This window comes from Tursiops truncatus, chromosome 11 (assembly GCF_011762595.2).
Source record: "Tursiops truncatus isolate mTurTru1 chromosome 11, mTurTru1.mat.Y, whole genome shotgun sequence".
NCBI classification, from domain to species: Eukaryota; Metazoa; Chordata; class Mammalia; order Artiodactyla; family Delphinidae; genus Tursiops; species Tursiops truncatus.
In genome coordinates this window covers 66,493,424-66,510,727 of record NC_047044.1, presented here as the reverse complement: position 1 = coordinate 66,510,727, position 17,304 = coordinate 66,493,424, and the positions used below count along the sequence as shown (strand labels likewise).

At 42.5% G+C, this 17,304-nt stretch overlaps 1 protein-coding gene across 3 annotated transcripts in view; it reads left to right on the top strand.

Moving 5' to 3' along the window:
- Positions 1-1,152: 1,152 nt before the first annotated feature.
- Positions 1,153-17,304, top strand: part of ANO6 (anoctamin 6) — a 200,561-nt gene continuing 184,409 nt past the window's right edge. For 2 of the 3 annotated variants that reach the window (XM_019934579.3, XM_019934577.3), the window contains exon 1: positions 1,153-1,490. In XM_019934579.3, the coding sequence (XP_019790138.1) occupies positions 1,418-1,490 (73 nt within the window). In that variant the 5' untranslated portion in view covers positions 1,153-1,417. The remainder of the gene's footprint in view (positions 1,491-17,304) is intronic. The other variant, XM_019934578.3, reaches the window with a different exon arrangement.

Genomic DNA, 17,304 nt, shown 5'->3' with positions numbered 1-17,304 from the left:
GCTGTTTTCCCACTCCCACTTACAGTTGATCTCAACGTTTTATTTCTTTCATATGAAAACATCAGAAGTATATAGAATAAAATGCACAGTAGATTTAGTGTTATCTGAATATTTATTCTAATTATCATAACAATTCTGAATTAAGTGGAAAAAATATAAAAAGTTTCAATAAGTGTTAGGGGAACAATGAATATAACAAGGATTACAAATACACCTTCTAGCCCTTTTGAGAAGTCAAAATGGACCCATCTGATTTCACCAGCTTCTTTGAAAAAAGTTCTGCGGATGCACAATCCCAGGAAGCCGCAGTTCAAACTACCCCATGTATCTTAAAAGCAGAAATCCCTTTGTATTTGTCTTACTGTTCCCTCTGGCCTCCAGCATTGTGTTCTTATACTCTCTGCCTCAACTTTATTTCAGTACTTTGTTTCCTCTGGTTCTGACGTTTTTTCACAGTGCTTTATAATAATTTATACCTAACCCATAGTGGAGGTCTTCACTTCTTTTGCCTTTGTGATACCGAGGATGAAGTTTTCAAGGTCCCCATACGCTGCACGCTCAGTGATCATCTTCCGACCACTCCCTATGCGCGCTCCTGCGGGCGGGGGTAGGTGACGCTTCTCCAGCCTCCTAACCTCACTTGAGGCGGAAATCCTCCTGCCTTTTGTGAACGTGTTTCTTTAGGTCTCGCTCTCTTGGTCTTTTTTCAGTTGTTTCTCATCTACGAGTTTGACCTCCTCTGTAATTGCCCCCTCCCCATTCCCCTACAGAATACACGTTCCCCCAATTGGAGTCAGAGTAATTGATACTTTAACAACATCCTCCATTGGCCCCCACTTCGTCTTTAAACACCATGCAAACGCGCTCTCCTTCAGGGTCCTGCCTGGGAGCTCCAGCAGCGTTTCCCCCCTCTCTCGTAACATATGTCAAAGAGAGCGAGGCTCCGGACGTGCCCATATATGACCTTGGAACAGAAAGCTGCCTCGTTTGGAGGCAACGTTCGGGGGAACCCTGCCCACTCCCACCCTCGCGTGCTCTCGCCTCCCCCTGCGGCGAGTTCAGTCGCGTGCACAACGCGGGCGCCGGCTACTCCCTCTCTGCTCCCGACTTCCTTCTGAGAGCCTATAAACCGGGGGAAGTTCAATCATTCCTCAGCGAGCCTCGGCGCTCACTGGGCATGCTCAGTGGCCGGGCCCGGCTCCGGTGGCCAGAGGCTGCCTTGGGCTCTAAGGCTCGGGTCGGCGGCCGCTTGGGCTCGGCTTCCCCGAGCGCGGGCTGAGTACAGCGGCCCCTGAGCCGGGAGCGAGACGCGCCCCGCCGTCCCCGCCCGGGCGCCGGCCTCGCCCGAGCGCCGTCGTTCCGGACCCCGAAAGCCCCCAACTTCGCGCCAAGTTCCGAGCCGCCTCCGGGGGGAGCCATGCAAATGATGACTAGGGACGGTCTGCTAGAAATGGAGCTGGAGGAGGACGACGACGACGATGGGGATATCGGTGAGCCGCGGGTTCCGGGGGTGAGCTGACGCCGGGCCCCGCGTCCGCTCCCGAAAGCCCGAGCCAAAGCGGAAGAAGTCGGGGACTGCGCGTGGGCGCCGCGCCCTCGGGAATGGAAGTTGCCGGGGACCCTCGGCCGCTCAGAGGAGCTCGGGTGCGGGGGGCCGTGGGGGTGGGGGGAAGCCCGCGCCGCACGCCCCGGGCCGCAGTGCGGCTGCCTCGCGCCGCTGACCGCCGGGCGAGCGGGCGGCCCCCGGGAAAGCCGGGGAGGCGCGGGGTACGCATCGGCCCCTAGGTCAGTTTCCGGACGGGCGAGGGACGCGGCCCCTGAGTAGTCACGGTAGATACGGGGACGCCCCCGAGCGCGGAAGTCTTGACTCAGAAAAACAACTTTTGGGTCATTTTCTCCGGCTCGAACAGGCGTGGGCGGCGAGCCCGTGGGCGGGGTTCGGGGAGCGCGCCCGGGTTGGGAGAGCAGGGGTGTGACCCGCCTGAATCCTCCTTAAGGTGAAAGCAAACGGCGTGGCTCTGGGACGGAGGGTTGGGCCTGGGTGGGGCGGCCCGGGAACTAATTTGTGGCCGCTGGGCGCGGGCCGGGATCCTTTTTCCATCAGCAGCGCCCGCGGGGGAACGGATGGGAGGAGGAAGCCCTTAGTCTGGGTGGACCGCAAGGCATTTCCTACCCGTTCAGAGGGCCCCGGTGCCCCATTTCTGGTTAAAAGTGCTTAGAAAGAGTGGACAGAACGGAGGGAGAGCTGTTTAAGAGTTAAACAAACAAACGGAGTGGGAGGAGGTGAAGAAGGCGAAAGCAATTGGAGCAGTGGGGAGAAAATCTGGTCCCTAAAGAGAACACTGCCAGGGAATGATGGCATATTGGGTCCGTCCGGAAGACGAGCAGTTAAATTACTAGGCAGACTCCGACTCAGTTTCCTGGACGCCAAATCAGTTTTAAAAACGTAACAGTTCCTGCTCATGTGCTAATACTTTTCTCTAATATATGCTTCTCTAATACCTTCTTCTCTAATAACTTTAGAAGTCATTTTAGGAGATAGATGTGGTTTTTCGTTCACGTTTTAGGTTCTGCTCATTTATTTTTCTGGTTTTTCCAGCTCTATTGAGATATAATTGACATATAACAATGTGTAAGTTTAAGGTGTACAACGTCTTGATTTGACACATTTATAAGTTGCAAAATGATTACCACCATAGAGTTAGCCAACACCTCTGCAACGTCACTTAATTGTGTCACTTAATTTTTTGTGGCGAGAACATTTAAGATCTTCTCTCAAAGTATAAGATACAGTATTATGAACTCTAATCACTCTGCTGGAAATAGATCCCTGGAACTTATTCATCTTCTAACTGGAAGTGTACCCTTTGACCAGTATCTCCTCACCTCCCCCGCCCCCCCCCCCACATTCTACTGTTTCTGTGAGTTCACCTTTTTTATATTTCACATATAAGTGATATCATACAGTATTTGTCTTTCTCTGCCTTATTTCACTTAACATAATGCCCTCAAGTTCCATTTGCTTGTTGTTGCAAATGACAGGATTTCCTTCTTTCTCATGGCTGAATAATATTCCATTACATATATATATATATGACACATCATCTCTGTCCATTCATCTGTAGACAGACAATTAACGTCTTTCCATATCTTGGCTATTGTGGGCACTGCTCGTTTAAATCCAAAAACAAATTTAATAGAAGGGATTATACTCCATGGTTTAGCATTACCTTTCATTCACTTGAGAACAGTTTATTAGGTGTCCATTCTTATGGAGGGAGCAAATAGTAGTATTCTTTTTTATAGGAGAGAGAACTGCCTAGCTTCTCACACAGCTTATTAAGATTCAAACCCAGGTTTTCTGACTTGCAAGACCTGTGCATACTGATGCCCTTTTCAGCATGCTTGGAATGGTGCTTGATATTCAGTGGAAGCCAAGCAAATCATTGTTGAAAGAAAGAATAAATGAATTACTTTGAATAATTAAACAAATAAATTAAATTATTTAATTAAGTAAATTTATTTAATTAAATAAATAAATGAATAATAAACATAATGCTTAGTGGTTTTTATGGCCCTCATGGAGTTCTCTTCTTTGGCACCTGGAGATGCCCACAGTCATCTGCTATAAAAACGTTGATTGTACATACTCTTCCAGGAACTCTTCTAGGTTCTGTGGTCCCTGACCTCTGGAACCTCACTATCTAGGAAGGAAGCAGATATATGAATAGATAATTGCAGTCATCTGTGATTAATGCTGTACTGTAATCAAGATGTGTACCAGGGTCAGTGGTGGTACCAAGGATAAAACATGTAACCTTGCTTAGGGGAATCCAGGATGGCTCTACAGAGGCAGTGCCTATGCCAGCCCTGGACGAATAACCAGATAGGTGAGGGAAGGAGCTAGAACAGTAGAGTGTCCTGAGCATTCCTAAATGTTCCCTGATTTCTCAACAAATCACCCTTGATGCTGCCCTTGCCTTATTTGCTATGACAAGTGTAAATGGGTGTGTGTGTGTGTGTGTGTGTGTGTGTGTGTGTGTGTATTCTTTACCAGGGTATGACAGCTAAAAACAAACTATTCTTAAAGTCATTCTCTTTGAACACAGTCTTACCCTGTTGCATAAACCTTTTATTATTTTCAGTTTCAAATCCACAGTCACAATTTATCTTCCATGTTCTGACTCTCAAGTCAAATAATTGCTTTCCAAAAGGTTCCCCAGTCTCGTCTTACAAGTCTCATTATTCTTTGGATCTGACACAAACAGAGCTCTAAAAGAGGAAAAGAGTTCTATACACATGCCCCCCACCCCTTTTTTTTTCTCAAGGGGTTGTAATAGTCACGTATGTTGATTGCTGTATATTTGTGTTTTTTCCTCTTAGAAACCAAGAAATTTAGACTAAAAGCTCCTGTGAAGATTTCCCTCAGAGATACTATTTAAATTCTGACATTCTTGGGGGAAGATTATACTATACTGTTAAGAATTCCACAGTCAGGCTTTAAGTTAAAGGATGGTCTTGAACTCTCAAAGCGTTATTTGTAGCAAGTTAGATTAAAATCATTGTATTTTATAGAAGTTTCCACTCTAGCTAATACTTAAGGTTTTCTTATGTTATCATACATATCAGTTTGTGTTTTGTATTCCAGTCAATTCAGTAAATCTTAAAACGTATAGTCTTAGGGGGAGAAGTGCTATCTTATTTCCCTTTGTATGCTACAGCCTACGTATAGTAATGCTTTTCACATAGTCCCAAACATTTGTTAAGGGATTGTTTTTTAGATTGTAACAGGAAGCTTTGTTTGCTATAAGATTTAAGCTGCTTGATCTGCTTTTGATACAAATCATTCAGGGCTGGGTCTGTGCAAAAATCACGATTTTTAGAACAAAAAAACATCATTTCCAATCACCTTCAACCAAGGAAACGTACTTCTTGAATGATTGGTAACTCATATGTAAATGTAGAGGTTGTGAGAATTTAATACAGTCAAGTGATTGTCTTATGCCATTATTGCTTTTCTTTTAGTTTTGTCTTGCTTTTTTAAAGGCAACTAAAATTATTTAGCAGCCATCCCAAGGAGCAGCCAGTTTAAATACTAGGTGAAAATGTCAACAATAGAATATTTTGGACATGTACCAAAGAGCAATCCAAATACTATTCAGCCCCAAATCAGATAGAACGTTTGCACAGAAGACAAGTTGAAGGGTTAATAGGCAACTTTCTCTGCCGTGGTCTTATTACTGCCCTGGCTACATGTCTGAATACTAATTGAAAGAACTTGCTGCAGTAAGTTATTCAGCAGCCAAAAATACAAATGAAAGAAAATATATTCTTTTGTGAAGTCCAGATGTTGCTTTTATATTTAATGCTTTCAATCTGAGACATTGAAACTCTACTATTTCCTACATTATTTAAAAATACAAATACTTGAAATTGGGGGAAGAAAGGATATTAGTCATTAAAATTCTCTTTTCTATAGTTTTTATTTTAACTTTGGCAGAACTTTAGCCAAAGGTCAAAGTCATGTAAATAGATGTTCTTTCACAAAGTACAATTATGCAAATTACAGGCTTGTTTATAAAGCTTGTTTTATATAAACTAAGATTGTGTTTACATAATTGATTTTTTTTATGATTCTTCAGACATTCTATCTAGACGTTTGAAAAATAGTCTTTGGCTTTGCACAGACAGGGTGATGGTTAGATTTTTCTTGTGGCATCCCATAGACACAGACTTAAGCATTAAAAAAATTTTTTTTCTGATTTCTGCAACGTTTTTAAGAAAAATTATTCCCCACTAAATTAAAAAAAAAATACACCCTCCCCACGTATAAAACTCAGACCCTTAACATTATTTTCAGTGTTTTATTATAATTTATATTATGATTTTAAACAATTGCATTCATTTGTTGTATCATTTTATTTCCTTCTACTGTTACTTATTAAACAATTCCTGAATGCTCAATCTGTGTAAAACATGATACTTTTTTCTAAAGAAACAAAAGAAAAACCAACAAATAAAACCCACCTTTGTTTCTAAGTAATACAAATAGTGAAGAAACAGTGTAAGCTCACTGATCTTAGATGCTACTTAGGGAAAGTAGATTTTAAAGACTGAGTTTCTTGGTTTCTTTGGGGAAAGTTAATCCCTAAAGAGGACATTTGAAAAACAAAAAGGAAGAAAGAGCCTGTGAAGGCTGTACTGATGGAGAACTGTGAGGAGGGAAGGAGACAGGCCTGCAGTCAGAAGACCTCAATTAGCGGTTGGCTTTGGCACCTAGAATCTATCACCTGGGGCAAGCTTCTTGGCTTCTCAGCCTGTCTTTTCAGCCATGTGGGGTTGCTAGGAGGATGCAAGAAGGCATGTACAATGGGGGGTGTGGGGCCTTTTCACTCACACTACCTGAGTGGCAGTTACAATATCACCATCATAATGAATTTTTTTATTTAAAAGCAGTCATGGGAACTGCTACTCTTTTTTTTTTTTAAACATCTTTATTGGAGTATAATTGCTTTACAATAGTGTGTTAGCTTCTGCTGTATAACAAAGTGAATCAGCTATACATATGGAACTGTTACTCTTAACCTTGGAGAGCTCTAAGTCCTTGCCTGGTTTTGTGTTGTTCTGTGTCATATTATGCATGCAGGAACTGTCCACTAAGTGTCAGGTTAAGGGTGATCATGACCGTGGCTGTGCTGCAGACACATGTACTTAAAGATAAAAGAGTTGAAGAATAGCATGTGGTTTCTGCAAAGAGATAATCACTGAGTGTGCTTTCCTATACTCTTACTGATCTGACAGAATGACAGTGTTATTCAGATTCCGGGAAACCTATTTCAGGGGGAATCTCTTTCAGGGAATCTTAGCAAAAGGTTCCAACAGCTGACACTTGGCTCCCAATAAATGGCTTATAAATGTAGGGATTGTATTTCCATTGGTAGCACATGTGGCTTATCCTATCCTCCCAATTGCTGTCAGGCAGTTCTTACCAAGTATGTATGCCCCCATGTGTCACCATGTAACTGAATGCATAAGAAGTGAGGAAGAAGACTTTTTTTAAGAAGTGAATAGCTTTTATTACAAATTGAGCCTTTAGAATATCACAGGAGAACTGAGGAGAGAACGATTGATGATGAGATTCTCCATTGTCACTACTGAATTGTGGAAACATGGAGGATCTTTCATAGTGTTCCCCATTCCGTGGAGAGAGGGAAGTCACAAGGCAGTGAAGGGAGATTGTTGACCTGGTGTTAAAAACCTTTGACTTGACTTTGACATCCTTCCCACCACCCCTTTCCCAATTTCTGATCATTGTACATATGCAGGCACTGTCAGTCTTGGCCACTCGTCCTCTTAATGTCTTCTAGAATTGGAGATTATCCTGCCTTTCTCAGAGGGGACCTTCTCAGCCCCTTGTTGCCTCGGCATACTCAAACCCCGCTCTCAGAGGGCTGGGGGATGGATGCCTTGGGAATCGACATCCGCTTGGATCTGGAGGGAAGAAGGAGAGGCGAGGCCCCAGGGATTCCCCCCCCCCCCCCGCCCAACAAAGCCCTGGATAAGTGTAGGTATTAGGGATCAGGTGAAAATGATCTTTTCTTGAGGTTTGGATTTGCAGATGAAAACCTGAATTTCATTAGAGGTACTTATACTGGAGGCAAAAGAGAAGGATGACTCTTCCCTGCGTTGGAAGATCATTTCCACCGTCTGTTACAGACAGCCTCACCTTGGCCAAGGATGTGGACCTGCATCCTGTTGGACTACGAATATCTGTGGTGAGGGAGAAAGGGGCCACTCTGCTGGCCTGTGGTCCTTTTTATTTATCCACGTCAGCTCCTTCTCCCCAGTTGAGTCTGTTATCTTGCCTCTGACTCAGTACTTTTGTCCGACACTTAGCCTGGGTCTGCAGAGGTGGAGGGCACCACTACTTAAACTTACGTTTTAGACAGGTATAAGTTCAAATTCTAGTCCAGACATTCACTAATGGTGTGACCTTGAGTGATTAACATAACTTTCTCCTCTTCTGTAAAATGGAGCTAATATTAGAACCTACTTCAAAGGTGATTGTGTTAAAAATGACGATTTTAAAAAGCTTACTTTGCAGGATTGTGGTGCCTGATACACTAAAAGCCCTCCATAATTATGAGCTAACGTTAGTATTATAGATAGCTGCTTTTACCTATATTTTAACTCAGACGTATCTCTTTTGCTTTTTATTAGCAGTTTTACCATTCTTCCACTTATATAGCTGTCATTTTTTGTCGTTTTTATTGAACTGTGAGCATCTTGAGGCTATCATCTCAGTGAGCAGCTTAATGCCTGGCACAGCATAGGCGATCAATACAATTTTGTTGAATGAATGAGTAGATGAATGAAAGATATTGACTATTGAAGAGCTCTGTGCTATGATTGGAAAGGTAGGCCTTTGGATACAGATCAACCCTTGGACAGGTTCATAAAACTTTGGAGCCTTGGTTTCCATATTAGAAAAGTGTAGTAGAGATAATAATACAGAAAGGGTAATGATGCTTTATGGAATTGTTATAAAGTTTAAAGTTAACATATAAAAGGATGAGGAACAGTTCCAGGCACATAATAGGCCAATAAATAATAGTGACAGTCCTGATAAAGCAACTAAAAATGGAGAAATGTAAGTGACTGGCGTAAGCTAAGTTGGATTTTCCAGTAGATGGATTTCACAATAGAATTGTATCATCCCTTTGAATATATATAATTTTAGTAAGAAAGGTAAGAGAATATAGGATAAAGATATAATGAAATTTAAATGATACTTTGATAGCCTTTACACTAAAGAAAATGTGTGAGAAATAGGAGCATTTCTTAATCTAGCAAATTTAAGATTTTGAAAGTATCTTTTATCAAAGTCTAAAGGGTAAAGTTGATATTGATCATGTGAACTTTCAATGAAATAAACTTAATAAAATATGTAGTTTTAAATAAATATGTAATTTTGCTTATGTGAATGGTCAGTTCTTTTAAATGGGAAAATTCTAAAATGTTTAATTTGCCTACAAGACTAAAATGTCTGTTCATTGAGTTTTATTGAAAAGTTTGAAGTGAAACCTGTTAAAAGAGACGGATGTGATACGGATCAAAATGATAGAACAGAAGACATGAACACACAGAGAAATTGCTACCCTTATGGTTTGAATTGTTTTGAATTTAGTGATATAAAAAAAATAATCCATACCTAATTTGCAAAATAGGTATATGAAATAATGTTTCTCATTTTGTAAGCTTGAAGTTTGGGAATGATTCAGCCTACATCAGTTTGTTAGAAATTAAACACTGCCAGGCCCCCTCTAGCAGCATCAGACCTAAGAAAAGTTAGACATTCCATTCCATTTGGGTAGGTGAGAGCAAAAGCAAAGGAAGAAGGCTCTTTTTAATCCCCAAATACAGTAGAGTTTAAGGTTATTTGCTTCATAAGTAAGGCTTTCCTAGAAGTGACTTTTCAGTAAAAGCCAGAGTTACATCCTTCAGTTAACTGCACTTAGAACTGCAGTTCCTGTTGTCCCCTGGGTTTCAGCCTATCCTTCATCCACAAGATGCCAGATTGTCTCATATTTCCTGCCTCCATTTAAATTTAGGTAGTATTTAGTACTCACTGGGTACATGCTTCTATAACAGGCATATTGCAGCTTACAAATCACAGAGGAGACGTGAACATTTCTAACAGGCTTTGCCCTCCACTCTAAGGGTGAGCAACACAGCAAATGGCTTTTGAGCAATGGGGTAATCATGGTTTTCCTGAGGGTTACAGTTGCCTAAACTGTGGCTAGTGGCTTGTTTTCTACTCCAAAATACTTACTTTGAAGAGTTCAGTCACCATACTGACTGACTTTGGCACACACACAGAAATCCCTTTGCAAGCTGATCATGGAATTGCTAGCAGTGGCCTTCCTAAATCAGGTCTATTGCTTTTTTAAAAAGTCATGTACATAGAGATTTCATTTAGCTCAGAGCACTGGCTTGATCTTATCTCACAATCTTTATTAATTGAGTAAATATTTTCTGAAGACTTCCTATAGGTCATGTGCTATTCAAGGTCTGAGGATAGAACCAGGGAGAGAAGATCGCATCTATCGGTGGAGCTTATATTCTAATAAGTGATCAAATAAAACCCAAAAATGCATGTGGAAATCCATTCATTTACCTAATGTCAGTTTAGCACCTTCTCTGTGCCAGGCATTGTGCTGGGCACTAGGAATTTAATACACAAGACAGAAGAAACGGCCTCTGCCCTCGACGAGTAGCCATGCTGGCAGGGAAGACAAACATGCCCACCGATCACCAGCAAATTATATGTAAAGATTGTGAAAAAAGAGACAGAACCAGGATAACACAGCCGAGGACAGAAGTGGGGTGTATCCAAAGCCGGTTCAGGGGGCTGGGCCCTCCCTGGGGGATGGCTGACAAGTACAGCTGTTTTTCTCATAATTCTAAAAATAGCATGGACTTAGACTATAACCTTTAAAAAGCAGGTCTACAAGAAGGCTCAAGATGTACATTAGATTAACCTGTAAAACGCCGCACGTGTTTTCAGGCTCACAACTTCAGCTGTACTGGGGGAAGTTCCTCCACGCAGGAACTTTCTTTGTATTGATTTTAGTAGCTGTTAACGCACCTTGCGAAGGTGAGCAAGTAGCATTACTGCTGTACTTTCGGTTCTGTGCCTCTCCTTTCCTTGGTAGATGGGCTAAAATGTCAGCACTGCATTGGAAAGCAGCAAAACCTCGTGGGTCACTCCCAGTTCCTTTCTGTCTGTCTTTGTAGCTCAGTGTAGCATAATCTTCTAACTGAAGTTGAAGGAGAAGGTGAGGTTGGGTGCAAGCAATTCTGTGCGTTTTCCCTGAGCTGTCAGAGGAGGATGGGTAGATGGGGTAGGTACCTCTTGTTCCTGTGCTCCATCCTTTCCTCTCCTGACTTGAACGGGGCGGGGAGCTAATAAGAATGCCTTTTCTAGATTCTCAGCCGGGAGCTGCTTCTCTGGTCTTCCTGCACAGGTCGCTGTGGGGTGTGACTCATTCCTGTTTGGAAGTGACCGACTTTGGCTGAGAGTCATAACCAAGGCCCTGAAGCATGAATCAGAATTTGTGTGATGGTGGAAAAGCCCCACAGAGACCCTGAGGTGCTCCCTCAAGAATTTCTCCCCTTGAGAAATCCTAATACTAGAGAAACACTCTCTAAACAATAAGGTCCTACTGTATAGCACAGAGAACTGTATTCAATATCCTGTGATAAACTGTGGAAAGGAATATAAAAAAAGACTGTATATATATGTGTAACTGAATCACTTTGCTGTACAGCAGAAATGAATACAACAGGGTAAATCAACTATACTTCAATAAAAAAATATTGAAAAGAAAATTAAAAAAATAGAGAAACACTCTCCAGAATTCCTTCACTGTGAGTAGCCAGTACCCTGGTATTAGAGTAATATGGAAGATGCAAGTTAAAACTTCTTTTGTTTTCGGTTGATAGGACAGAAAGAAGCAGATGCAAATTGTTTCCATTTACTCTTAAAAAATCCTGTTATTTTTCTGTGTTAGGATCTTTTCATACATGACTGAAATCTAGCAGGCAATATGACTGTATTGTTCAACTTATTGTTATATCCATTACAACTAATTCCTTTCAGATGGAGCCTGTTTTCCTTATAAATGCCATTGAGATCAAGTATAAGAGATCCTATCATTAACCCTTTGCCATGCTTTTATCTGAACCCTCCATTCTAGTAATGTTTGTTTAGTCCAGTGTTATTTTTTAACATGTAAAAGGCATATTTTACATACTATAAAATGCACAGTTCAGTGTTCAGTTTAGTAAATTTTGACAATTCTGTAACCACCCACCCAAAATAAGACAGAGGACATTTTCATAGTCCTTTCATTTCAGGCTGTCACCACCCCCCAATCCAGGCAAACACTTAATGACATCTACTACCATAAATTGATTTCACCTGTTCTTAAACTTCATATAAATGGAATCAGAGAATATAGTCTTGTGTAGCTGGCTTCTTTCACTTGGCATAATATTTTTGGAGATTCATCCATGTTGTGGGTATCAATAGCAGTCTAGTATATTTTTAACTATAAGAATATCTGGAAAAATATTTTGAATTACGTCTTAACATATTACATCTCGGATAAGGAGCAAACTAACAATACTTAACCTTTTAATTCTATTTTTACTCTAAAGTCAAGTACTTTTTGGTCTTAGTTATTTTCGTGCTTTGTAATCTTTTTAGAAGCTCATACAATGCCTTGCCTGTAATAGGAAATTGGCAGATGTTCCCTTTAAGTTGGAAGGGAATGTATGAGGAAAATTAACTCGTATCTCACTTTATAGAAATTCAGATTTTAACTGCCTGCTGTGGTGTGAAACCAAACAGCACATTCATTCTGGGCACTGGTCTGCTGATGATTTTACTGATGAGTGTACTCGTCCAGAGTGGACCGTTTGTGGGCTCTTTCCTCCAGTGTAAGGAGTTCAAGTGTGATAATAATTCATTTTTCCAAAAGGTCAGTTCTTACTGATTTTTTTTTTAACTGGTAAAAATATTCTAAACAGATATTATTAGCCTCATTCGGTAATTGAAGAGCTCTGAGAACAAAAACAGTAATGGTGACCTATCCAAAATGAAGGAGCGAGTCAGTGTCGGTGCAAGATACTCGATTCCAAAATATTTGTTCTAGCACATGTGTTGCAAGCTCCCAGAGAAGTTATTGCCACTGACGTTGGTTTCCTTTAAGAGTGACTCATGATTTCTTGAGCCTGGTTTCCACTATTAGTCATCCCCACTGCTTGGGTTAAAGCAGGCTGTTAGACTCTGCCTGGATTCCAGCCTTCACAGTCCCACCACCTGGCCCCCACCCCCTTGATTCCCACCTCCTGGCTCAGCCACTCAGCAGTCTCTGGAACCAATTCTGACTCCAGGCAAGCAGGATTTTATAATTCAGCCTTTAGTATCAGTGCAGCATCAACCTTGTGTTTGTGGTTCAGTTCAGGTAAGTTGGCTTGTCCTTTTTTTCTCCAGTTGCCTAAACTCCTTTCTCAGAAACATGCCTAGAACATCAGTATCCCTAGTTCTTCAGGTCCTGTCTTAGTCCCATCAGTGTCTCCTGATAGCTCTCATGCCTGGGAAGTGAAGTCCTTCCTCCCCCTATGTGGTGCCCCCTGTCCCTCGCCAGGAGCAGACCGTAATCATGGCCTGCCCGTGTCCCCAGATTTAATAACGTGAGCTGTGCCTCTGTTCCTTTCTTTAGCTGTGCTTACCAGTGGTACCGTAAATCTTGGACCCTAAATTGCCATCAGGCTGTATTTCTTTCCAGTCCATTTCATTAGTCATGCCGTGCTGGCTGCTATAAGTGGGGCTGAGTAAGAGTGGGATACAGTTTCCTGCAGTAAGAGATAGGAGACTTAACTTCAGCCCGGCACCTAAGAAAGATCAAGTGTTTACTGGAATGTGGGCAAACCACCTCCTGGGCAAGGAGGAAATCTGCGCCTGGCAGTAAACAGTTCTATTCAAAAGCAGTTCCCCAGTGCTGGGAAGGGACCTAGTTGAGCATCGGGGTAACTGACCCAAGCTGGTACTCAGCTGCGAGTGCTGATGACTGTGGCTGGAGACCTTCCTTCCCCGTTCTTCAATATGGAAAAAAGATATTTTCCTAATCTTGTGCACGTACAGCTTTAAGAAAAGTACCCTGGTCAAAATTTCCAGTATTTGAATATATGCTGAGAATCCAAAAAGTAGAGAACCACTCTGAGCTTTTTCCTTCCCTTCCTGATGCCAGTGGCGTTTCTGAACGAGCATGCTGGTCTGCTTCCACATATGCCTTGGTTACCACATCCTCTGGCAGGTGACCTGCCTCTTGGTTCCTGCACTGGGCTTAGTCCAGGCGTTTGCTTCCAGGCCTCCTTCCCCCCAGGCCGCCTCTGCAGCCTCATCCTGGATCTCCCCTGGGTCAGGCTGACTGTCTTTGGAAATGGCAGAGACTGTATATGATGGGGAGAGGGGTCTCACCTGCCTTAGGAGAGGGAAATTAGCTAAGGTGAACGCACAGGCAAGACGCTCCTAACCCAGCTGTGACAGAACCTAGAAGACATCAGGTTCACATTTTAATTATTTCAAAAAAGCGATAAATGCCGTGAATAGGCCGACTACATAAGGTTGATTGTCAGACTTCTAATAGAGCTAGTGTGTGTCCCTGTCATTTGTTTTATTAAGCTTTATGAGTTTTCACATGTGAAGTTGAAAGGAGATTGAGAAAGGTTCCCTTCAGAATTTTAAATTTTATACAATAAGGTTACAGTATTTCACAAACCTTTGAAAAAAGCTGATTGTGACTACTGACTTTTAATCTGCAGCTAGAATAGAAATGTATATATTAATCAATATTTTGCAAACATATGTAGAAAATCCATCGTCTGTGGCTTCTGTATGCCGTGTTGATTTATTTGTTACTTTATTTGTCCACAAGTAGTAAGAGATTATTTGGATAATAAAATAATTATGGTGACACATTGCTTTGTAGCTTTCTGAAGTCTAAATGAATTTATTGTACATAGGAGTCACCTTGACCATGCATTCTGAACTTTTAAAAGCACCACTTTCTTAGTATTAACCCAGTCGTGACCATCTGGAATAAAGCATTTTATTTTTCTACGTATCTCTCCTCAAATATAAAGCAGTGATTGAATTTACCTCCTTTTTGGTCTTATTAGAGATGTTTATAGATACATATTTTAGTGTAATTCATTACTGCAGATTAAATGGGAGAGATTCAGACATAGTACAGATTGTCTCTCATTTAATCTCCTGGAAATGTGCAGTATAGAGAAATACTTAAATAACTTAAAGCTCATTTTCTTGTAGGAGTGGTATATAAAAAAGATTAGACTAAGGGTCTTTTGTCCTGTGTTTTATAGAAATAATCACAAATACTTTAATCCAATATAAATGCTGTATAAAGCTTTTCCTGTAGCTTAAAAATTGATTGGACAGGGAAATACAGTAACCATATAAAATCATACTTGATTTTTGATGACAGAATAGTAAAAGTTTCTGTTCATGTTCTTCATGATTCCTGCCGTATTTTTATTGCGGCCGTTAGAAGATGAGTGAGTGAAAGGCTTTGCAAGTGGGAGGGGTGGGTTTCGAAAGGGCTCTTTGAAGCCGCGGTCCCTAACCTTTTTGGCACCAGGGACCGGTTTCGTGGAAGACAGTTTTTCCACGGACGGTGGGGGCGATGGTTCAGCCAGTAATGAGAGCTATGGGGAGCGACGCGGAGCGTCAGATGAAGCTTCCCTTGCCCGCCTCTCACCTCCTGCGGTGCGGGCTGGTTCCTAACAGGCTGCGGGCCGGTAGCGGTCAGCAGCCCGGGGATTGTGGACCCCTGCTTTAAAGGGCAGTATCTGTGAGGCATCTTTTTTTTTTTTTTTGCGCTACGCGGGCCTCTCACTGTTGTGGCCTCTCCCGTTGCGGAGCACAGGCTCCGGACGCGCAGGCTCAGCGGCCATGGCTCACGGGCCTAGCAGCTCCGCGACATGTGGGATCCTCCCGCACCGGGGCACGAACCCGTGTCCCCTGCATCGGCAGGTGGACTCTCAACCACTGCGCCACCAGGGAAGCCCTGTGAGGCATCTTTGAGGAGGCTTGTGGGAGTCTGAGGCACGGAGGGTGGCCTTTTTATTTTTTTTTGTTTTTTTGGGCCACGAGGCTCGGCTTGCAGGATCTTAGTTCCCCCACCAGGGATCGAACCATGTCCCCTGCAGTGGAAGCACAGAGTCCTAACCACTGGACCGCAAGCTACCACCTGGGTTCTTAACTTAGGTCTGTAGATCGCCATGGGTGGGCTTGGAGGTGGGAGACTTCTTAGATCCCCTAAACTGTGTGGGAAAAGGTTTTATTTGCATATTTACAGGTCTCTGGAATCCATAACTGTCATCAGATTCTTAAGAATCTGATGCTTCTTGATCCAAAAGGCTTCTTGATCCAAAAGGACTGAATTGCCCGTTCAGTGAGACTGGGACAATTATGATACAAAACTCATGAGTTAAAGTTTGTCAACTGCACATAGCTGTAAAATCGCTAGCACTGCTGCCTTTTGAAACTGGAAGTCTCTTTCCCTGTGCTGTCATCATCCACTCCTGCACTGATATTCGTAAGCCCACCTGCCTTAAAATGTGTGCATGACAATGGCTTCCCTTACGTGGCTGTACTGGGGGAAGACCAGAGAAGGAATAGAGAATGTTCTTCTTCTTCTTATTTTTTTAATATTTCTTGACTTTTGACTTTCTGTTTTAATTAGGAATCTTTGGTCACAGGGGACAGAAAGTCAAATCAAGTGACCTGAATAATCAAAAGAATTTATCAGTGCAATAAGTGAAAGGCTCAGGGGTAGTTTTCATTTCTGGAGGTAGCCTTGCCCACGGGTCTCATGGAAGGGACTCCCAGCAGTGCCAGCTCTCTCCTTGTAGCTGAGGGCAGTGATGGTGTCCCACCTGCTACCCTACTTTCACCATGTCATCCACAGAAAGGAAGAGTTCAGGTAACTTCTCTTCCCTAGAAATCCCAGCAAATAGCGCTGATGGGATTGTATGCCCACCCCTGTAACCACCATTGTGGATGTGAATTACAGGGTATGTTGATGAGCCCTCGATGAGAGTGGAGTTACTTAAGCCGCATAAATGCAAATGAGGAGTATGTACATTTCTTTTGAACTTTTGTATTGTTACTTTCTAAAACCAAAACTGGGGTGAAATAATCTGTCGTTTCAGTATACTGAAATGTAATTTTTAATAGTTTTATGTTCGCTTTTCTTTTTAAATTTATTTATTTTATTTTTGGCTGCATCGGGTCTTCGTTGCTGCGCGCAGGCTTTCTCTAGTTGCGGCGAGCGGGGGCTACTCTTCATTGCGGTGCGCAGGCTTCTCAGTGTGGTGGCTTCTCTTGTTGTAGAGCCCAGGCTCTATGCATGCAGACTTCAGTAGTTGTGGCACACGGGCTCACTAGGTGTGGCTCGCAGGCTCTAGGGCGCAGGCTCAGTAGTTATGGCGCACCAGCTTAGTTGCTCCACGGCATGTGGGATCTTCCTGGACCAGGCCTCGAACCCATGTCCCCTGCATTGGCAGACGGATTCTTAACCACTGCACCACCAGGGAAGTTCCTGCTTTTCTTAATATAAAAATTGGAGTCATATTTTCTATTGCTCTGTCTTAAAAACAAACAAAAAATTAATATTGATTTTTTTGGGGGGGGCCCTCATTAGAGCCCCTCCT